This window comes from Urocitellus parryii, chromosome 3 (genome assembly GCF_045843805.1).
Source record: "Urocitellus parryii isolate mUroPar1 chromosome 3, mUroPar1.hap1, whole genome shotgun sequence".
Lineage (NCBI taxonomy): Eukaryota > Metazoa > Chordata > Mammalia > Rodentia > Sciuridae > Urocitellus > Urocitellus parryii.
The window spans coordinates 196,336,038-196,359,679 of NC_135533.1; the positions used below are offsets into that span (position 1 = coordinate 196,336,038).

Sequence of the window (23,642 nt, forward strand, 5' to 3'; positions counted from 1 at the left end):
ATGGTTATTGTAGTGAGGTACGTGCTGATTGATTGTTGTCCAGCAGGTAAAGCCACCACTGATTGGCTGGTTTGAGGGGGTACTTATCACTGATTGGTTGATGTTCAGAAGGTTGCAAAGTACTTGCTAACTTTCAGAATGACATTTACGGAGGTGTGGCATGGAGGGGAGGAGGTGGGCACCCAGGTGAGGCCTTTGCTTCTTGTTTTTATTTTCAGAGCCATGTGTGCTGACCGACCTTAAGTTATGTAAATTAACAGCAATTTGGGACTTGGGATTTTGGCCAAACAATAGCTTTTTCTGTTTTTCTTTCTCACTTTTGTTTTTCCTTTAAAAATTTTGAGCAGAGGGCTGGGGATGTGGCTCAAGCGGTAGCACGCTCGCCTGGCATGCGTGCGGCCCGGGTTCGATCCTCAGCACCACATACAAACAAAGATGTTGTGTCCGCCGAGAACTAAAAAATAAATATTAAAAAATTCTCTCTCTCTCTTAAAAAAAAAAAAATTGAGCAGAGGCCTTGCTAGGTTGTCCAGACAGGTCTCAAACTCCAGGGTTCAAGCGATCCCGCTACCTCAACCTCCCAGGTAGCTGGGACTTCAGGCGCGCACCACAGTGCCAGCTATTTCCTTTCTTGACTATGAAAAATAAGAACTTCAAATTCTCACCCTCCATCTCCCCCACCCCCTTCCTTCAGAGAGACCATCAGGGATTGTCCAGATCTTTATTTGTGAAGGTATGATTCAGCCCACCCCCCAATATTACCATGTAAATGATATAAGTGCCAGTTGCTGGGCAGAAACATACACTAATGAGTTTTTGTAATTATTAGAAAAAGCTAAATATGGAACATTTTGGGTATCCTACCCACGTCAGTACAGAACAAAAACATTTAATACAGGAAATACCCTGTATATATACAGGATGTCTGGGAACAGTCACATTTATTTTCATTGTTAGATGAGTCTGTCCCACCCTGGTCTAAGTCCCAGGAAGGACGAAGACTAAAAGGGTAAGTGGAACCGTGGTTTTCCTTGCCAACCGTGGCCTCCAGCAGGATCCCTGGCTCTGGCCTCCTGGAGATGACATAACAAGTGACATTCTCCCCACACCTGCACAGCAGGGGCTTCGGGATCCACGCAGTAAAGTGGGCCGACGGCTGAGAGGTAGTTGGTTAGACGGGTGTCACTTTTGTCCAAAGGCTGCTGTCTCAGAGACACATGCTAATATATAGGATGTGTCATCTGCCACAGATCAGCAGACGGCCGCTGCAACCAGTACTGCGCTGGGCGCCGAGTCACGTGGGTCCGGCGGCGGGGACCACCGAGATGTGCGGCCTCCAGGCGGCCTAGAGGGCCCTTGGGCGCTTGCTTGCTTCCGGATGGGCTTTTAGTTTCCAGCTTCTAGATGTTTGCGGAGGAAGATCGTGTCTGTTAGCAAGTTCCACCGGGCCAGGTCTTGGGTTGCCAGATTCTTCGCTGCCCCTGGCGGCTCATCAGCCTCCTCCCTTGAACTGGGTCCCAATGGTGGCCTGCCCCTCAGTCACCTGCGCTCGAGCGTTTGAGCCTCGCAGAAGCCGCCCGAGGTAGCAGCGCGACCTTCTAGAGCCGGCGCCCAGCCCCCGGCTGCCCCACCGAGGTGTGAGCCTCATTTCTGCCCCCCCCCCAAAAAAAAAAAAAATCTTGTCTTGGCAGCCTCCCTCGTCCGGTATTTACGTTTCTGATATTGTGGTTTCCTCCTTCCCTGGGTGGGGTGTTCAAATCCCTGTTGAGTCTCGGGTCAGCATCAGTCCCTTTGTCCGCATTCAGCCACGCCTGCCCCCTGTCTCCAGAGAGACCCCTGCTCAATGCCAAGGTCCCTGTAAGCAGTCTGTAAAACCACGTTTGTAGAGACCTGGCGCGCTTCTCTTCCGGTGTTAACTTCCCCATCCCCCAAGACAGCAGCAGGAAGAGTCCCCCAATGGTGAGCCCTGCTGACTCATGATCCTTACCCACCAATCAGAAAGCGTCCTGTGCCAACTGTTAAACCATTAAACTGTTAAACCCGCCCCAGCTCTATAAATGTGCAGAGCTGGTCCTCCATAAACCGGCACTTCTCCAATGAGGAGACTTGTCTGGTGCTTCTTTGATCCCTCAATCCACTGCATGTGAATGGACTCAAGAATGCTTTTCGGACTGAGCAGGCAGCTGGAGGATTGTCCAGCTAAGCAGAGCAGTGAAGGAAATGGGGTCATCGTGTGAGAACAGCCCGAGAGTTTCTCCAGTGAGAGGGTGGGTGTGGTGCTTAGGACAGGGTTCACAGTACTCATGGCTCTTCTTTTAACTTCTAAGGTTCTGCTTTCCCAACCCAGAAGACAGTACATGGAGCCAGGAGACGTACTATCAGCCATGACCCAAACAGCTCCGCCTCAGGTGAGCTGTTTTCTTTAAGTCTTTTCACTCACATTAGCTATCAGGTAATCAGGCAAGGATGAAGAGGGCCTCATTTGGCTAGGCTGTGGTTTCCTCTTTGATTTTGTCACCAGGGATATGGCAATGTAAGATATATGGAGGGGGAAATAAGTGTTTTGTGTGTACAGTGGTGAACTTGAATGTGTAGCTTTAAAGTAGACGTGAGGGAACCCAAATATTCTCCAGCAAAAATGGAAGTCCTGATCACATTCTGCCAGTGAAAGTCCCGGTCACATTCTGCCAACAAAAGTTATCTGCTGAAATCAGAGAAATTCTTCACTGAAGAATTGATATATCCAACAAATTGTGGATGTATCCCAGAAAGACCAGTATTGTTTTTCCAGTATGCATTTTTTAAATGCTAGATGCAAAGGCTCTGATGTGGGAGAGAAAGCTGGGTATTCTCCAGAAATAGGAAGAGGCCAGAGACAGTGGTTCAATATGTGGTGGGAGAAGTAGGCACAGGTATTGTGTGAATCATGGTGAGGACTTTTATTTCTCTTAGAAGAGTCCAGGGGGAGTCCACAGGAGAATTTTAAACAGGGGGAGGTGACATGGTTAGAATTACATATTAAAAAAAATTCCAGTCCTTAGTGGTGAATTCGCCAAGTGAGTTAATGAAGAGAATATTGAAGTTCAGGTAAGAGATTAAGTAGTGTACTTTCTTTTATTTACTTATTTTGAAAACAGTCTTGATATTTTGTTGAAGTTTTAGGTTCACAGCAAAATTGGGCAGAAAGCACAGAGTTCCCATATGCTTCCTACCATTACATTAAACAGAGGTTTCTACATATGTACATCTTGCCACAGAGAGGTACATTTGTTACAAGGGATGAATCTATGTCGACACATCATTGTCCCCTAAAGGCCAGAGTTTACATTAGAGTTTGGGTTTGGACAAATGTATAATGATGTGTATCCATTATTATGGTATCATACAGGATAGCTTTACTGCCCTAAAAATCTTCTCTGCACTTCCTGTTCATCCCCCTCTTCACCTTAACCTCTGACAACAATTGATTGATCTTTTTACTCTCTCCATAGTTTTGTCTAATCTAGAATGTCAGAGTTGGAGCTGTATGTATATAGCTTTTTCAGATTGGTTTTCTTCACTTAGTAATGTACATTAAGGTTCCTCCAAGGACTTACTATGGTATCCTGGTAACCCAAGAAGTGAGGCTGGCTTTGAACTCGTGATCCTCCTGCCAGCCTCCCAAGCTGCTGGGATTACAGGTGTGTGCCACTGTGCTCAGCCAAATATTTGCTTGTTGTCTGTGGTTTATCTTCTCATTTTCTTGACATATTATGCCTTTTTTTTTTTTTTTTTTGAGCTGGGATCTTGCTGTGTTGCTTATGCTGTCTCAAATTCTCACGCTCTCACGGCAGCCTCCCAAATATCTCGGATTACAGGCACGTATCACTGTGCCCAGCTAACATATTGTCCTTTTAAAATATGGTTTAGTTATCCCTCTTCTTTCTTTCAAATTTTTCTCCTAAAATATTGTTGACTAGTCTTTCACATGTATTTTTTTTTTCAGAAGTCTTTAAGTAATTTCCCAGCCCTACATGAATCTCATTATTATTTTTGGGGTGGGAAAGTGAATTTTGTTGAATTCATAGGTGAGTCTGGAAATAACTGACCTTTTTTTTTTTTTAAACAAATTTGATTCTATTCAGAAATTCTATATTCCAATTTACTCAGTTCTTCAAGTAAGTGAACATTTAGTTTTCCTCATCTTGATCTTGCATGAAAATTTGTTAGGTCTGTTCTTATTTATTTTTATATAAAAGGCATCTTATTTTCTCCCATTATATTTTCCAATTGTTTGTGATGATGAAGCCAGAATTAAACAGGCAGATAGGCAAGGGTTGGATCCAGAGAATGGAGGAATTGAAATATTAATTCCTTCAGAGCCCTTCTTCTACCCTGTCAAGATAATCTGCTCCTGCTCCAACCTGTTGCTATACGGAGTTATAAAGTTGTTAATTAATGTGTTCTGGGCTCCTTCATCTGGCCCTTTCCCATCCATCTGCTTCTTACCTTTTTGCCATCCCTTCAAGCATCTCCTAAGCCTAGTAGCAGGAAGGAGAGAGATAAGGAGAAGAGAGCAGGAGAACAAAGGAAGCCTAGGACATATAAAAAGGCAAAACACCCTCACTTCTTGGGATACCAGGATACCAGCTATGGCCCCCTTCTCCCTCCTGGGAGAAGTCTATGTTACCCCTTTTAAATAAACCCCGGTTTATATGCTTGCTTTGTTGCTTCTCTAATGTCATACTTCAACATGTGAGGGAGCAGAACTTGTGACTGATAACCAGTGGTATCAATGATATTTAGGAAATCTAATAATTATAGTTTACTTATCCTGTATCTAAATAAGTTAATGAACTTTTTGTCAGTTCTAAGTGTTTCAGTTTATTCTCTTGGGTCTTTAGATACTTTCAGACAGATAGTTATTTTATCTTCAAGCAAAGATATTTATGTTCATTACTTTTCTATATTTATGCTCTTTTGCCTGATTGCAGAACATAGGACCTCAGCTCATGGTAAATATTCATCCCTCAGATTTAACAGATATATTGTTATGACATTTTACTGTTACAGTGATGTTCATAATAGCTTCTCCACCCTTCTCACAAGTTGAAAAAAATTTTTTCCATCTATGGCCAAACCAATTTTAAAATTACTTCTTTCAGCAAATGTTATTAAGCATCCAGTATAAGACAAACACTATTGTGTGTGCTAATAATCCAATCATGAACAAAATAGAATCCCTGCCTGAGGGACTTACTTCTGGTGGGGCAGATAAACAGCGAATAATGTAGTAAGTCAGATGATGAAAAATACTGTGGAGAATAACAAGGTGAAGTTCAGAGGGACCTTCAAAATACATAAGAGGGAAAAAAGACATCCTAAACCCAACTGTCTTAAGACAGTACATTTTCCCTTTAATGTTAAGCATATTTTTAGAACTCATGAAACTTGGGATATTTGATGGCAGATGGGAAGGTCAATTTGGGGAGGAAGAGATTGGTAGCATTAGGCTGGAAGGAAAAAGGTGTTCATGAAGCTTTGGAGGTGTTGGGAGTAAGGTTTGGTTTTACCTGCAAGCCTGTGTTTGTCATCCTTAGAAGCTTTTGATGCCCAGTTGTTGAAGCGATGATAACTCACAGGACAACTTGATTTAGTCTGCTGTTTGGATTTTTGGGGCGTGCTTTGCACCTCATCATTGCTCAGTTAAAAGGCTAGCTTCCCTTTGAGAAGTGTCTACGTTTGTTCTTTTTCAATCAGTATCTCCTTTAAACTGAGTACTTTTCATTGCTCTTGTTTTAAAAGGACCTCTCATAAGGACCTACATGTAGAGTCAGTAGAGCTGCTGCGAGCAATTTGAATTGCCAGAATTTATCCTTGGTGTGTTTTTTCCTTGCTTCCTCCAAAAGCAGTTCTAGTAGCTTTCCTTTCTCCCTATTCCCCCATGCAGACTCCAGGGCACAGGCTACTTTAGAGACTCTGAGAGTCAGATTGAAACTATCTGGGTCTTCACAGGGCGTCATGGAAGGGTTCAGAAGCTCTTGCTCCCAGTATGTTATGTGTGGTTTTGAAATAACTGACCTTTAATCCAGATTGGGAGGAGGGGCCAGGAGGCCAGGAGGATATATGTAAATATGGATTGAGTGATGGTTTGAGGAGTTGGGGAGTTCAAGAAACTAGTCTCCAAAGGGGAGGTAGTACCAGATTTTGATGAAGTTCAGGGTTTAGCTATGTTTTTAGAGAAGTTTATGAGCCCAGAGTGGGGGACTGGTATGCTGAAAGAGCCCATTTTGATATTTGATAGATATGGGTTGAAGTTAGAGCTCTACTATTTTTCTGGCTGTATGATCTTGGCTAAAGTAATTATCTTTCTGCACTTTACTTTTATCATTTGAAAAATGGGAATGTTAATTCCTTACAATATATGTATTGTAAGGATTAAGTGAAATACAAGATTTAAAGTCACTCACCTCAGAGGCTAATCAACAAACATTAGTTCTCTCCACTCTTGGGAAGATGGAGATGGCCCTTGGGAAGGCAGAGATAGGCATACTCAGTGAGGAGGTGCTGAGGGCCATTGCCAAGTAGGAATGACGCATCGATATTTCCTTGCCAGCGATATTTCCTTGCCAGCGTACCCCATGTTAAATGGACTTGCCTTGGACATTGCATGTGTCTTTGAGAAAGGTGACCCTGCTCAAGGACCAGGGTGGATCCAGGATTAGGGTGTATCCTGCAGGTTTTAGGAAGTATCCGGGTTTAAGACAATTTGGGTTCCCGGTTTAAGATAATCTGGGTTTAGGGAAGTTGCAGGTTGAAGGTTATTCCTGCTGGGAGTAGGGCGTGCCTGCTGCCTGAGTTCCCGCTGAGTTCTCCTGGAGAGAGCCACCACACACCTTGTAGATTCAAACAGCAATTCTTATTCCCGAACTCACACCGGCCCTGTACAAACATGTTCTGGGGAAATCCAAGTTCTCCCGCACAATTCACGTCCCAAAAACTTTCTCTCCAGGAGAACTCAGCGGGAACTCAGGCAGCAGGCACGCCCTACTCCCAGCAGGAATAACCTTCAACCTGCAACTTCCCTAAACCCGGATTATCTTAAACCAGGAACACCCTAAACCCAAATTGTCTTAAACCCGGATACTTCCTAAAACCTGCAGGATACACCCTAATCCTGGATTAGGTCCTTGAGCAGGGTCCTTGAGCAGGGTCACCTTTCTCAAAGACACATGCAATGTCCAAAGCAAGTCCATTTAACATGGGGTACGCTGGCAAGGAAATATCGATGCGTCATTCCTACTTGGCAATGGCCCTCAGCAAGGAGGACAGCCTGGGTAGGTGGAATGGAGCTCAGAAGACTGGGAGATGGATCTGTGTCCAGGGACAGGGCACTTCCAACCTGTCTCTGAAGATAGGTGGTTCAGAGAAGACATCCAGAATAGGCAGGGTACAGGTTTCTTTCAAGAAAGCCAGCTTTCTGATAAGCAGATAGGTAGAAAATGCAGAACATTTGTAAGTAGTGGCTGCTCTGACACAGAAATGATCTTGAGGAAGAGGCAGTTGGGGCTGCATATGTGCTTTGGATGGGTAGAGACAGGGTGAGTGGCAGCTGTGTTTAATGGTAATATATAAAAAATACAGTGATGGATTATGGAGTACATGAAAATGGGAAGTGCCAGAGGAACAGATCTGTAAAGCCAGGAACACAAGGGTTGACCTGGTTACCAGGGAGAGAGTGCTGGAGGCCAGGTTATGTGATTGGGATAGCAATTTGGGGCTCCAGAGTTGTATAGATGGGACATTGCTGGTGCTCCCCATTTTAGGAAACGTGGCCGACAGCCAACTCCTGGCTGGGGTGCTGGGTGCTTTTCTTCCTAAGGAAACCTTCTCTGGGGCTTAGGGTGGCACCCTATTTCTTCCCTGCAGGTTAGACTGCCCTCTTCTTCCCCTTACTCAGAGCTTGAGCAGGAATCTGTTGTTTCAGGAGCCAGTGACTTTTGAGGATGTGGCTGTGTACTTCACCCAGAATCAGTGGGCCAGCCTGGAGCCTGCGCAGAGGGCTCTGTACAGGGAAGTGATGCTGGAGAATTATGAGAATGTGGCTTCCTTGGGTAAGATGTTTCCCAGGGGCCCTTTGTGAGATCTGTTAGTGCCTCCTATGCTTTGGAGATTCTAGTATCCCTTAGGCCTGGTGACTCCAGAGGGATGCTATCACCATCCTCCAGAGATGCTGGGTGGGGAAATCCCTGATTCCCTTGGTTTTAAAACTGAAGTTCCTTACACTCAGGGAAGGGTGTGGTTCTAGGACCTGAGGGCAAAGGCCCTTCCTGGCTCCTAACCCAGGTGAGTGCTTTGTTTCTCCATCCTTGCAGTTTTAGGGATGTTGGTACTTCTCTGTGAAGTCTCCCAGGAAAGCAGTACATACATGCTTCCAGAGGGAGTTTTCTTCTAAGTCAGGACCAGATGGAAAAGTTTCTTCCTGAGGAGGATTATATCCCCCTGGTTCATTGTGGAGCACAGTTGGACCCCCTCCTTGGAACTCTTCTGTAGCTCACTTGACCTTCTGGGTGTTTCATTTCCCTCCCTAATAAGCCCAGTGGAAGGTAGGTTGAAGAGGTCTCAGGAACAGTGCTGGATGTCTCCTCTTAGCTTTCTTTCTTGTTTTCTTCCTAAAGTAGCATTTCCATTCCACAAACCTGTTCTCATCTCCCAGCTGGAGAGAGGGGAAGCGCCATGGGGTGCAGATCCCTGGGAGACAGAGGTTTTGCGCAACCTCAGTCCTGGTGAGTAAGAGAACCTAGTTGTAATGTTTCTTACCGTGCCTTCCTGGTTTACTGTGTGAGAAATGTTTCTTCTGCTGCAGGGATCAAAGCTCCCAGTCATTGCTAAGGTCATACCCTGTGCACCTCTGTCCTCACTGAGTTCTGACCCCCAGCCTGGAAAAACCAGCCCCTAGGAGTGCACAGCCCCACACTGTCGGCCCATTCATGTGGCTGTTTTTCTAAGCAGTAAAGCTATGACCCAGTAGCTCCAAAACTACTACTTATCTCACTTAGCAGTGGGAATTCTTGATTTTTTTAATGTAATTTTTCATTGCAAAGAAGTGAAGTCTCAGCCAACTTTAAGGATTATGTGATCCTGTGGGCCAAACTGATTTGTATTAGAGCTACAAATTTTATTTTTAGGCCTTCAGCAATGACAAGAATGGCTTTGTCTTTTTTGTATCTGATTCATCTAAAAGTTCCATTTCCCATAATCTTTAGGTCCATATTGTATTTGTCAAAGATGGGACTGGAATATTTGGCCAGGAATATTTTCCTAGCATATCCCCAACACACACGCCCAGAATACCTGAAGTTCTCTGAGCTGGCTTACCAGTCCTGGAAGGTTTTGATTACCCAGGTTTGCTTTCTTTTGTAGGAGAATTCCCAGTCTTGCTTCTCATGCACTCTAGGAGTTGATGTATGTAGGTCCTTGAGCAGTGATGCCATGGTGGTCCACCGCTCTCTAGTCCAACTTCTGTTCCAGCTGCCTTTCTGAAAGAATTTTCTTTTATCCCATCCAGAACATTATATAGAATATTTTAAAGATTATTAGGGTATTATTTAGAATTTTGGGTGGTTTCCTGGGTTATAGGTGGGGCATGTTTTTCTGCTTTCTGTTTCTCAGCCTGTGAGACCTGCTGAGCTGTTTTTCTGTTCTTCCCATTCTTGCATCTTTTTTTCCTCTCCTAGGTCTCGGGTCTGTCTTAATTTTTTTTTTTTTAATTTACTGCCAATCCCTCTTATCTCTTTTTATCTTTTTTGGTTTCTGCTTTTCCCATTGCCTCCTTTCCTTCCCATTCCTGAGGTTCTCCTTTCCATTTTCCCTGCCTTAGTTCATTCTTCAGGCTTCCTCATGGGGGCCATTTCCTGGTTGTCTTTCCTGGTCTGTTTTTGAGCATCTCCACTTCTCCACTTGTATGTCAATATTTATCTTTGTGTCTCTCATTCTCCTTTGTGGGTACTTATAGCCATTTCAAGGGTATTTTTCTAAAGATCATTCTTCAAGGGGAAATTGGCATCACCTGACCGTTTTCCTTTTGGCTCAGTAACTAGTAACACTTGTGCTTTCTCTGGGCAGGTGGTAAATCCTGGATCAAGAGTGAAGAGCCACTTATAAAGCAGGAAGCCTCTGAAGAGACAGAGCTACACAGCATGCCCAAGGGAGAAGGGCCCAGAAACAATACTCAGCATTTTGGTTTTAAAAGCAAGGCACTAAGACAGACTTTCAGTCTAAATCCAAATCTGATACTTCGAGGTGGAATGAAGTTCTATAAATGTAAAGAATGTGGGAAGATCTTCAGATTCAACTCAAAGCTTCTTCGGCATCAGATGAGTCACACTGAAGAAAAGCCCTTCAAATGTAAGGAATGTGGCAAAGCTTTCAAGTCTAGCTATGACTGTATTGTCCATGAGAAAAACCACATTGGAGAGGGGCCCTATGAATGTAAGGAGTGTGGCAAAGGTCTGAGCTCCAGCACGGCTTTGACTCTGCACCAGAGGATCCACACTGGAGAGAAGCCCTATGAGTGCAAGGAGTGTGGCAAGGCCTTCCGTCGTAGCGCGGCCTTTGTTCAGCACCAGAGGTTGCACACAGGGGAGAAGCTCTATAAATGTAAGGAGTGCTGGAAAGCTTTTGGGTGTAGGTCACTTTTTATTGTCCATCAGAGAATTCATACCGGGGAGAAACCCTACCAGTGTAAGGAGTGTGGTAAAGCCTTCACTCAGAAAATAACCTCCATTCGGCATCAGACAGTTCACACCAGGGAGAAGCCTTATGAATGTAAAGTGTGTGGAAAAGCTTTCAAATGGTACGCAAGTTCTGTTCAGCATCAGAAGTTACACCCAGTCGAGGAGAAGCCTGTCAAGGCTCTTGAGCCAAGCCTGAGCAAACCCCAGTGCCCTTCTCCAGCCTTAGCACCAGCCTTAGTACCAGTTCCTGTCCAGGGGTCATGCCCTGCTCCCGCTGTGGTTGTGCCTTCACTCACCTTTCCAAATGCTGTTCTCATTCCTACCTCTGGGCCTTTGTTCATGCTGCTGCCTATATCTGGAATACCTTCTTCATCTACCCAAATAGTCCATGTTTTTCAGAGTTTTACTCCTTCTGTGAAGCCCACCCCAATTATTCTGATCCCATCTCACTCCTCTTGAGCTTTTTTTTTTTTTTTTGGTACTGGGGATTGAACTCAGGGGCACTTGACCACTGAGCCACATTCTCAGCCCTATTTTTTTTTATTTTATTTAGAGACAGGGTCTCACTTGAGTTGCTTAGCCCCTCAATTTTTGCTGAGGTTGGCTTTGAACTTGTAATCCTCCTATCTCAGCCTCCCAAGCCATTACAAGTGTGCACCACCACTCCCAGCCTTCATGAGCTTTATCTTGACATTCCTATGGCTCTTATGACCAACAGATCTCCACTTTAATTTGATTTTATTTGTATTTTTTTCCCTTTCCCTTTCATGGGTTACTACTGTTTCTATATAAACTCTATTGTAATTTGTATACATTTAAAGACTGTGTTCATATAATATATTCTTTTCTGGGTAGAAAATGGAAATACTGAACATTTGCATTGGTCCCTTTCAGACTTGAACAACAGTGACTGTGACTGCATCCTAGGGTTACCAGTGTTAGAAGAACTGAGGGGTTACTTAGGTACATTAAGGAAGGTTGGGAAAGAGGACATCCCTGTATTAGGCTGATGTAATTAGAGAGAAGCAACCTCAGAGAAATAGGAGGAGGCATGAAAAATCTGTGGAAGTAGAGAATTAGAATAAATTTCCATTTATAGACTTTGAAAATCAATGCAGATTATTTACCAGGCCATTCACTAGGTAGGTATTGATACTTTTGAAATTGTGTTGCCTTTGTTATGGATCATTGAGGATCCAATACTCTATGCACAAGTTAATATGAAATAATAAAACTTATGCATTGATAATGGAGATAGCATTTATGCACAATCATTTTTTTATGTGTAAAGGAGGATTTTTCACCTTTAGGGTTTTTTTTTTTTTTTTTTTTTTTGAGTACGGGGCTTAAACCCAGAGATACTTTACCACTGAGCCATATCTCTAGTCCTTTTAATTTTTTTTCTTTTTTAATTTTAAGACAGGATCTCACTGAGTTGCTTAGGGCCTCAGTAAGTTGCTGAGGTTGGCTTCTATCTTGTGATCCTCCTGCCTCAGCTTCCTGAGCTGCTGGGATTATAGATATGTGCTGTTGCTCCCAGCTTCCCCTTTAGTTTAGCTCTTGATATGTAGATGTTTCTTTTTAACTGTTGTTTCCTATATAAATAGACTCATATATACACCAAACAAAATAAATAAATATACACAAAGGCTTTTATCCATGTTGCATCTGTTGTATAAGTTTTTCCTGGTGAGAATTCTGTTTTTCTCTTTGCAAGCACTGATTTCTCCATTTTCTTTTCTCCAGGTTTCATGAGTTCTAAGTTTGAATTTGATGAATTACCAAAGAAATAGAAGTGGTGATATGAATCCAACTCAGGTTAAATCTGAATAAGCTTCCCAAATTGTTTTTTAGAAACAAAGAGGGCTGCATAGTAGATCAATGACTAGGCTTCTGTTGTAGGTTAATGAAGTGGAATTTTCAGTTGATATTTTTTCCCCCAGTGCTGGGAATTGAACCCAGGAGCACTTTACCACTGAACCACATCCCCAGCCTTTTTTTTTTTTTTTTTAATTCATTTTTTACTTTGAGACAGCATCTTGCCAAGTTGCTTAGGGCCTTGCTGATTTGCTGAGATTGGCCTGGAACTTGAAATCCTCCTGCCTCAGCCTCCTGAGCTGCTGGGATTACAGGTATGCACCACCACACCAAGCTTAGTTGGTCTTGTTGGTTGATCCCTTGAGGAGGTTCTTTTATTACAGCTGTGCAAAAGGCTGTGGAAGTGAATAAGGGAAAAGAACTTGAGTTATGCATTATTAACATTAATGTAAACATAAGTCCTGAACACGGATGGACAGGCCATACACTTTTTTCCTTTAGTGTTGTTTGCTATCTATATATTTATCCATAGCAAGTAATAAAAAAGTATTTACATTCTTGTGTTTAAACTTAGTCTGAATTTACCTGTGTGCTTGGGAAAAAACAACAAAGTAATTTTCTGACCTAACTACCTGAAATTCCGATTTTGGGTACCTGTGGTATTGGCCAGATCTTTAGGTGTGGACCATTCTTTGGAGAGAGACTTAGAAAATGCCTGTGGGCTATTTTGAAACATCCATTCATAAGAGATTTGGGAGGGACTGCCTTAGTTCACAGTGGATCTTTAGGGAGACTTCTAAAATTAGTTCAGGTGGTGTCAGTTAGAACATTGAACAGCAAGTGAAACATGTCCTGCTGGGAAGAGAGGCAAAGAAATCTTATGTAATTATGAAGAGCCCCCTCCCCCATGGCCATGAGTTTTATTTATTAAATTGAATCTTTTTTTGTTGTTTGTTTTTAAACAAAAATTTTATTTTATTAGAGCTTTATAGTTAAACATAATAGATTCATCTGACAACTCATACATGCATGGTAAACCTAAAATTTTTTATGGGTGCATTGTAATTATGCATATTAGATATCATTGTTATATATTCATTCATGTATACAACATAATTTGGTCAAGTTCATTCCTCATTAATTTCCTTTTCCTATCACTCCCTTCCCTTGATCTCCTTCCTCTATTCTACTGGTCTCCTTTCTGTTTCATGAGACACGTCTTTCTTTTCTGCTTCTTTTCTCTCTAGTTTCCACATAGGAGAGAATATGAAGAGTTCTCGAGTCTCCACTGTGGGAAGGCTTGTCGGGGTTGACATTGGCGCTCTCTTGCTACTTATTTGCTTATTGGCTGAAGTAAAGAGGAAAATATTTTTTTCTTCTTATAGAACTAATACACTTCAAAATAGCTTTGGATTAAAGAACACAGTAGATTCTAGAGATGATTTAGATTGAGTAACAATAAGAATAGGACATATCAGGGCTGGGGTTGTGGCTCAGTGGTAGAATGCCTAGCATGCATGAGGCACTGGGTTCGATCCTCAGAACCACATAAAAATAAAGGTATGTGTCCACCTATAACTAAAAAAATATTTAAAAAAAGAATAGGACAGATCAGTCTATGGGATATAAGAGATGATACTCAGAGCAGTATTGAGTTTTACGTGTTTTCTTGAGAAAATAAGTTTGGAAGCCCATAGTTTGGGTGGATGCTTAGTGGTGGGAAACAATAACAAAATTAACGGAGAACAAAAAACAAACCCCAACCCTAAAGTATATTTAGCAGATATAAGATACATGAGGGAAAGTTGTAGTTAATTGAACATGAATGTTAGCGTCCACACCTTCCTGGCACGCCACTAAAACAGTTGAGGGTTAAAAGATAAAAAGGAATTACAAACTCACAAGGACAAGAAAACTGATGATGATAGATAGCACTAAGAAAGCCAGTCCAAGAGTGCTGACTTTTAGCAGACCCCAGAAAGATGAATCCTAAGACATATTGGCAAAGTGGAGCAGCCAGGCTATATGGCAGAATTCCCAAGGGGCTTAAGAAAGCAGGGGACGCAAGTGGGGCTAGAAACAGGAAAACTGGCTGAAAGTCTTTAGAAACCACTTCGATTGTCTGGTCACCTCCCCATTCTTTCATTCTCAGGAATTTTGGAGGATGGGTGCCACACTCAATGTTTGGTCCTTCTCTGTCACCCCTCAACTCTATCCCCTCTCTGTCATTTGTTACCTCTCTAACTTCTGAAAATCTTTCATTCTACTCTCTACTCTCTAGGTGATTTCTATTCAAAATGCTGCCAACTAGACTCTGGCACCTGCTAAGCTAAAACCACTTTGGTCAGGTCAAAAGAAAAGACCAATGACACTGACATCTCAGATTCCCCAATGAAATGGCTCTACAGGAAAGTTATAACCATGCACAGTTCCTTTCTTAGATATAAATAAATAGCCAAGAGTATGAAAGGCTGAAATAAGCAAGAGGTAGGGGTGGGGGTGGGCAACAAAGCCCACTTAAAGGAAACATACTATGTAAGAAGAAAATATCATGTTCACACCCATGAGATAAGAGCATGCTATAAAAAAGAATTCAGAGGAAAAACAGAAACTTCTGAAAAACTCAAAATGCATATCAGAAATGAGATACTCAGTATAAGCACTGAAAAAGAAAACTTCCCTAGAAGGTATTTGACAAAAGGAGGGGAAAATAGTAAAAAGATGTCCAGTATATGTGCTCTAACAGTTAAACAGGCACTAAAGAGTAGGAGATGGAGAGGTTGCAAAGGAAGAAGGTATTAATTCAACCAATCCCCAGAACTGGGGGCGGGGGGCTCCAGGCCTTCATTTGTACTTGTTAAACCTTTAACACCCAGAGAAAAGTTATCCCTCCTCAGGCCTCTATGCCTCCACTGGCAGAAATAAAGAGGGGGACTCCAGACCCTCTAATTATCCTCCAATTATCTGTCTGTTCACCGTTATTTCATCATGTCCTTTGTGCTTATATTGGTCATCTCAAGGTAGCCCTGAACTCCAGCAAGTTGAGTCTATTATCTCTGCACATCTCTGAATCTATTATCTCTATCCCCTCTGTCATTTGTTACCTCTCTCTAACTTCTGAAATCCTTTCATTCTATTCTCTACAATTGGCACTCATTATTAGCAAAATTCCCTGTATTTTGTCTCAGCCCTGAACATTGTCTTTACCTTCTTCCTCTAAAAAGAACTTTGAGGATATTGCTTTCCTACCTTGCTCTGAAATGGCAGAATTCCCAAATGGTGGTTGTATTTCTTACACATACCTAACACCAGATCTGGATCCTCTTTGTTTCCCTTCGCTAGTTCCAGATCATTTTTCACCCCTCTCCTTTTCTAAGATCCTCCAGTTTTGAATCCTTATATCATCTGGCTGTACTCCCTAGTCTCTGAGTCACAGCCCCTCATTTTTTGGCAATTTTAGTTCCTGGCCAACTGTCATTCTTTTCCCCCGCCCCCCCCCTCATTATTTTTCCCTCCTCTTTATTGAGGTATAATTAACAAGTAAAAATTGCATATATTCAAGGTGCATAATATCTCAAAATATTCTTGTCTTAATTTTTGGTGATTCAATGAATAACCCTTCTGATAATCATTTAATTTCTGTTTCTGTTTGACCTCCACCACTCACTCCTTTGGTCAATATGTGGATCTTGTTATCACCCAAAATGTCACCCACTCTGTGATCTCAGCACTTTAAATATCTTGCTCTATCACCTTTCAAGTTTAATCCTTTAGGGTTCTGATGCTGATAATCCTTCAACTTCCATTATTTCCTATTTCTCACTGTCTTTTACTTCCCTTAGACTTGTCCTTTACCTCTTTCTTGCCCATTCTTTCTTCACCTAGCTTTGATTCCAAGGTCGAATCTTAAAGTAATTCCTCTGCAGTCTTGTCCTTGCCCTTCTCTTGCTTTGTCACATTTGATTGACAAAACCCTGGCTCTAAGTACAGTTCTTTGCCTTCTCTGGTCCTGCGCATTTGCTACCAAAAGTGATCTGGAAAAACTACGCTGCCATGCTGAATTTGTCTCACTTGAAATCATGACCAGTAACCTCAAGTAGGTCCTTGATGCTTCTTCTCAGTCACTACATTTCTGGAATCCGGGACAGCTCTAGTTTCCTAGACTAGTTAACTTTATACTTTTTTCTCTTAAACTTTCATCTTCACAGTCTTGGCATTACCTTGATATTTGTGTGTCTTCCTTTGCTAAAGAACAGAAAGCTCCAGAGAATGGCTCTGTCTTCATCCTACTGCCAGAATGAGAAGACACATGCATCCAGTTTGGTCCCATCTTGTCTGGCCTACCTACTTTTTATTGGCCATATCTAATCCTACACCACCATGTTCTTAGTCACTTCCAATAAGCAGTTCTGCCATTTTTAAGGGTCTATCACATTTAGTAACCCACTTCTGGTCCCCAGTTCCGTAGAAGGCAGTGTTCAATTGTGGACAACAGAATCCACTTTAAGCAGAGGGGATTTGCTATATACTGTTAGTTAGTTCACAGAATTAATTTTATCCCTCCCTCCCTCCCTTTCTCCCTCCCTCCTTCCTCTTCCTTTCTTTGTATCAGGAATTGAACCTAGGGGCAAAACACTGAGCCACATCCCAAGCCTTTATGTTTTATTTAGCAACAAGTTGTTGCCAAGTTGATTAGTGCCTCACTAAGTTGCTGGGGCTGGCTTTGAACTTGCAATCCTCCTGCCTCGGCCTCCTGAACCACGGGATTACAGTCATGCACCACCATGCCCAGCCAGCTCACAGAATTTCTAAACAAGGCATAAGATGGGATGCCACACAAAGAGAATACAGGAAAAACCACCAACCACGGTACCAAACAGTTCCAGTGGAAACCTAGAAGCTTCCAGGGCCTGCTGTTGGACTGCCACACCCACAGAAGACAGAGGCTGGCCCACAAGTTTTGCTTTGCATTCTGGAGAAAAAAAAATAGCCTCACAGTCACTTTGGTAGATTGTAGAATCTTAGATCTTTACTTTCATCTTCTGCAAGGATGTACCTGCTCAGTGGAAATGGTTATCTGTGTGCTTCTAAGTAGCAGGGGATTTTGGGAAATAACAGTTTTTGGATTCTTCCTGGGAACATGAGAATCATAGTATAGGGAAATCTTAAAATGGGAAATGATTCTCAAAATGTTTGGGGCAGCTATAAAAAATGTCCGTTACAGGCATTAAAAATGACTCTAAATGAGGATGCACTCATGGGTAGGGAAGGACAACACTGAGATTTAAGTTTTTGTCAAATGAATTTAGGAAATTAAAACTGTCAAAATTCCAAAGTGGTTATATGTATGTGACTAGACAGCCTAATTCTAAAGTTTATGTAGAAGGGAAAAGGACAAAGAATAGCTAGAAAATTCTGAATATCATTTGTGCTCCCAGATGTTACAGATCATGTTCATAGAAAACTGAACAAATAAAAATAAAATAAAACCAAAGTAACAAATACTAGAATACCCAATAAACAAAATAAAACAAAAAAGCTCAAGTTGCAAAAAACCCACATATACTATAATATATGATTTGTAGGAAATTTTAAAAATCTATTACAACTCCATCCATTTACCTGCAAATGCCATGATTTTATTCTCTTTTAATGCTGAATAGTATTCCATTGTGTATATATACCACATTATCTTTATCCATTCATCAACTGAAGGGCATCTAGGTTGGTTCCACAGTTTAGGTTTGTGAATTGTGCTGCTATAAACATTGATGTGGCTGTGTTCCTGGAGTCTGCTGTTTTGAAGTCCTTTGGGTATAGACTGAGGAGTGGGGTAGCTGGGCCAAATGATGATTCTATTCCCAGTTTTCCAAGGAATCTCCAAACTGCTCTTTATATTGGCTGCACCAATTTGCAGTCCCACCAGCAATGTATGAGTGTGCCTTTCCCCCCACATCCTTGCCAACACTTATTGTTGTTTGTATTCTTAATAGCTGCCACTCTGTCTGGAGTGAGATGAAATCTTAGAGTAGTTTTGATTTGCATTTCTCTAATTGCTAGAGATGTTGACCATTTTTTTCATATATGTATTGGTTGAATGGAATAGTATTTAGCACTAAAAGAGAATAAAATTGTGGCATTTACAGGTAAATTGAAGTTACGCAATCCCAAAAAACCAAATGCTTTCTCTGATATAAGGATGTTTTCTCTGATACAAGATGCTGATTCATTATCACCAACTAACTGGGCTGGCGACCTATGCTGGGTTCCCAAAAGCTGGCTGCACCAGTAAGTTACGAAAACGGCGAAGAAAACACATAAGAACACAGAAATGCCTTTTCAAAATCCGGGACAGCTCACAACCTTAGGAATCCATTGGAAGAGAGAGAGAGAGCCACCTGAATTCTTTATTCTTATATAAGGGGAACACACAAATGAAGGTTTGATGGACTGTTCTTGCCAAATAAAGCAAAGGGTCAGGTTTCAGGGGGTGGAGTCTTGCTTGTGATGTCTTGTGGTCAGTAGATTGATTGGCACACCCATCTCAGGTGCTGTGTGGGATCAAAAGGCAGAGGGGGCGAAAAGGACACAGATGTGCACAGTCCAGACAGAGCAGCAACGTCAGTCCAGTCCATTAAGCGCTCAAAATGCTCACAGTTCACACACACAGCCTATGGCTGGCCCGCAACAATTCAAAATGGGGTTGGCGGGAACAAGGGAGGATTAGATGAACTTTAGATAGAGGAAAGGGGAGGGAGGGGAAAGGAGAGGGCATGGGGTAGGAAAGATGGTGGAACGAGACAGACATCATTACCCTGAGTACATGCATGAAGACACAAATGGTGTGACTCCACTTTGTGTACAACCAGGGATATGAAATATTGTGCTCTATATGTGTAATATGAATTGTAACACATTCTGCTGTCATATATAACAAATTAGAATACAAAAGATGAGTATAATTTAAAAAAATCTATAACAATGTACTATGTAGAAATATATATTTTATGTAAAGTTACAGAGAAAGTTTAGAGGGATCGAGTATTAGTGGCACAGGCAAAAAAAAAAAAAAAAAAAATACGAGGTCTTTCTGCCTCTTTCTTATGTCCTTTGTTCTTCTGCCTCTTTCTGTCAACCTCTCCCAAATCCCAGGAAGTTGTCCCAAGAGCTGCCCGTTGTCCAGCACTCATATTTGCCACCTATTTCTTGTCTGAAAATAGGTCATTTGTTTCTCAAATACCTCATATTACTCTCATAAGTACTACAAAGTGTGGTCTCTTAATGTGCCTACAAAGTAGATTAGTATTAATAATTTACTTCATGGTTGTCCAGAAAGAAGTTATAAACATTGCTTTAATATAAAAATCATATTTTAGGGGTGGGGGGAGCTCAGTGGTATAGCACTTGCCTAGCATAGCAAGTGCAAGGCTCTGGGTTTAATCCCCAGCAATGCAAATATAAATAAATGAATTTTTAAAGTTGCATCATTTTAAAAGCCAGATGACTAAACAGATTGCCTAAAGGAGACATTTTGGCAATTTTGCTAAATAAAGCCTGATTGGAAGATGGCTCATCTTCCACTAAAATGAGTCAATAATCAATGTTTTATTATTTCCACTGTCTACTTACCAGTTGTAAGGTATTTATGGTGTTATAGGAAATTTCAATTGGCCCCCAAATTTCTTTCTATTCCATTTTGCTACTTCCATAGGACACCTTACATTTTTTTTTTTTTTTTCCGCTAGAGATTCAATCCAGGGTTTTCCCACTGAGGTATAGCCCCAGCCCTTTTCATGTTTTATTTTGACACAGGGTCTTGCTAGGTTGCTTAGAACCTCACTAAATTGCTGAGGCTGGCCTCAAACTTGTGATCTGCCTGCCTCAGCCTCCTTAGTTGCTAGGCTAACACCTAGGATTTTAATAATAAAAATACAAACTTTGCTGGTGTCCTTTCCTACTCGATATTTCAGCACAGGGCATTGAAAGTTTTTTTTTTTTTTTAATTTCTTTTTTTCCTTCCTGATATAAAAATCTCAGATTTGTATAAAAAAGATATGAGACTTCAGAGATAGTAAATAACCTTATTTGTGTTTTCAGTGGTTGGGAACAGAGCTGGAGTATTTTGTTGCTCAATCTCAACTCTAATGTTACCAGTCTCAAGGATAGCAGGAGTTTTCAGTGTATCAAGTAATGAATTAAATAAGCAAGTTTTTGTTGTTGTTGTTGTGCTTGCTGTTATTTTGCAGGCAACATTAGCACTTTAGTTGTAATTTGTTCTGTTTTTTTTTTTTTTAATTTTTCTTTTGCAGTTGTAGATGGACAGAATGCCTTTATTTATTTTTATGCGGTGCTAAGGATCAAACCCAGTGCCTCACATATGCTATGCAAGCGCTCTGCCACTGAGCTACAGCAGATCTGTAATTTGTTCTTAAGTGACTACCAGCAAATTGGTTAATTATGGAAGGAGTGATGTCCATTAAATTGTAAGAGTGTAAATTAGTATTAAATATAGAGGTAGCAGAAATCTGAAGCCAAATTGTGCCTGTTTCTGAGAAGGGAGGTTCTCTATACACTGCTGTGTTTGGAGGCAGTGTTATTTTCTTGTACTCCTTGGTTCTCTCATGTTCCATAAACAAGGTACTTAATTGTTTTACAAACAGCTTAGAAGAGATAGTACACCATTTGCATAGATTATCCATTTTTAACCTTTTAGTTATGTAAAGTGACTTTTAAATTTAAATCAAAATAGTTTTCTAATTAGAAAAGGAATACATGCTGAGAGCAAAAGACTTACCTAGAAAAATATCTATGCCTGACTTTATCATTTGACACTTTGGTGAACATACCCATGTACACACTAATACAATTACATACACAGGCACACATACATGAATTATCCTCTTACAAATTCTCTCTTTTTTTCATTTAGTAGAATATCATGCACATGTCCCAGGCAGCAGGTCATCTCTGATATGTTAAATAGCTGGAGGGTGTTACATAGTATTACATTGTAGGGATTTATGTCCTTCATGTAATCAGTCTGTCTCTTATTATTGAGCACAATATTTCAATTTTGAAACTCTTTAATACTTTGATGAATACCTTATGTATACATAAATGATGCATTCATGATTTTTAAAGTTTGTAAATTTTTTATAGTTTAATGTATTTTAATAGCTAACTTACAGGAACAGCACAGAAGAGAGACAACATTAAAAACATGTACTTGCATGTAGGACAACTCAGAAAAGCATAGTGAATGGATGGAATCTACTCTATGACAAAAATGCTACAAACACATCTTAGTGGCTGTCAATAAGAAATTTACTTGTTTTAAAAGATCCAAATGCTGGCATTGTCCAGAAAAATTTAACAGTTTTATTTATAATTGTTATAAAGTTGAACTGCTGAAACTTGTTCACTGAAACATTTTGATTTGCATTAATGCTTTACATCCCTGCATTTATATTAAAAATTCACACACAAATAAAAATGGAAAAACAGCCAATACCTGATTTCTGTCCTCTATTTTTCCACTTGCAATCATATACTTAGGTTCATTTTGACCCCTTGGGGGAAAAAAAAAATCTAACGTTCAGAACTACCAATAATAGGAAGAAGAGAATTTTTTTTTTTTTTTGAGAATGAAATATTTCCCATCATAGTGAATTCTTAAGAAAGTTCTCCACAGATGCGGTGGCGTGCTAATTGAATGTCTTTTGGCACAGTTGTTACACGTTTTGCATGGAGAGCACACAGGTTGGTGTCTTCAAAAAGGCCAACCAGATAGGCCTCACTTGCCTCCTGCAAAGCACCAATAGCTGCGCTCTGGAAGCACAGATCTGTTTTGAAGTCTTGAGCAATACTCGCACCAGGTGCTGGAAGGGGAGTTTGTGAATCAAGTTCAGTGGACTTCTGATAACGTCTAATTTCTCGGAGTGCCACAGTACCAGGCCTGTAAGGATGAGGTTTCTTCACCCCGCCAGTAGAGGGCGCACTCTTGTGAGCAGCTCTTGTAGCCAGTTGTTTTCTGGGTGCTTTACCAGCCATGGTAGAAAGACCTCCTTGCTTACTCCCCTTCTCCTGTGGCTGGAGCTCAGTGAGCTAGAGGCGGTGCGGTGGCTGTGAACACCTAGTTTGTAAATTTTTTAAAATAAAAAATGAAGTATATTCAATAACCTCAAAGTCTCTTTTGTTCTCTTTCCTGTTAGCCTCTATTATTTTTCCAGAGTTAGTTTATAAGTTATATAATACTGCTTTGTACATTTAGACAAGTTAATAGATGCTATTGAACCAGGGATACTAGAGATGATTATGCCATGAACAACTATGTACAATGATTCTGTATTTGTCCCATTTATCACTTCCAGATAGAGCTTTGACATTACCCAGGATGGGTTTGAACTCCTGATATTAAACAACCCTCCCACCTTGGCCTTCTGAGAAGCTCAGACTACAGTTGTTCAACATCACATCCAGCTGCGTTTGGTTTTTCTTTTTCTAGTGACATTAATGCTGGAGATACAGTATTAGAGAATATGGTTCAGCAGAAGGAGGGCACATACCAAAAAAGAGAAAGATTTGGTGTCCAGGAAATGGAAAAGCCAATATTTATAGACTAGTGAAGGGAAAGAAGGATAGCTGTGTACTTGTCCTAAACAATAACCAATTCAAATTGGAGCAGGATGATGGAAACTGGAGGAAGAAAAGGACAAAACATTTTAAATTCCAGCACATCATTACACAGTGCCAGGGTACCAAGATCAAGAAACTAGACCAAGAATTTCTGGGGTGGGTGGGATAGGGAACAGGTCACACATCAAGGAACTGGAATCAGAACAGCACCAGACTTCTCAACAGCAATGTGGGATGCTGAAAGATAGTGGAACAGTGCCTTCAAAATTCTGAAGAAAACGACTTTCAATCTAAAATTCCATCCCTACTCAGACTATTCTATTAATGCCATGTACTGAGTTGTTGCGTTTCATGACTAAACCAGTCAGGGTCACTCCAAGTGAATTTGGGAGATAAATAAAGACACAGACACAGAAAGTACCTTTTCTTTGAGTTCAGTGACCGCTCCTCAGCTGCAGCTTCCACAAGGGTGTG

The 23,642-nt window shown here is 41.2% G+C and overlaps 2 protein-coding genes across 2 annotated transcripts; one reads left to right on the forward strand and one right to left on the reverse strand.

Annotated features, from left to right (window-relative positions):
- Positions 1-11,174, forward strand: LOC113191781 (zinc finger protein 621-like). Its single transcript, XM_077796477.1, has 6 exons — positions 1-46; positions 1,251-1,360; positions 1,587-1,635; positions 2,328-2,408; positions 8,661-8,765; positions 10,105-11,174. The coding sequence occupies exons 1-6, from the start codon at positions 1-3 to the stop codon at positions 11,172-11,174; spliced, it is 1,461 nt and encodes a 486-aa protein (XP_077652603.1).
- Positions 11,175-22,205: 11,031 nt separating this feature from the next.
- On the reverse strand, positions 22,206-22,583 carry LOC113191782 (histone H3.3-like). Its single transcript, XM_077796478.1, has one exon. The coding sequence runs from the start codon at positions 22,581-22,583 to the stop codon at positions 22,206-22,208; it is 378 nt and encodes a 125-aa protein (XP_077652604.1).
- Positions 22,584-23,642: the final 1,059 nt, after the last annotated feature.

Bases quoted from the DNA above. Each gene is read 5' to 3' on its own strand.
- LOC113191781 (XM_077796477.1), top strand. From the start codon at position 1: ATGGTTATTGTAGTGAGGTACGTGCTGATTGATTGTTGTCCAGCAG. The intron at 1,361-1,586 runs GCGCTTGCTTGC...CGCCCGAGGTAG, and splicing joins GCGGCCTAGAGGGCCCTTGG to CAGCGCGACCTTCTAGAGCC. The intron at 1,636-2,327 runs GTGTGAGCCTCA...TTAACTTCTAAG, and splicing joins CCCCCGGCTGCCCCACCGAG to GTTCTGCTTTCCCAACCCAG.
- LOC113191782 (XM_077796478.1), bottom strand. From the start codon at position 22,583: ATGGCTGGTAAAGCACCCAGAAAACAACTGGCTACAAGAGCTGCTCAC.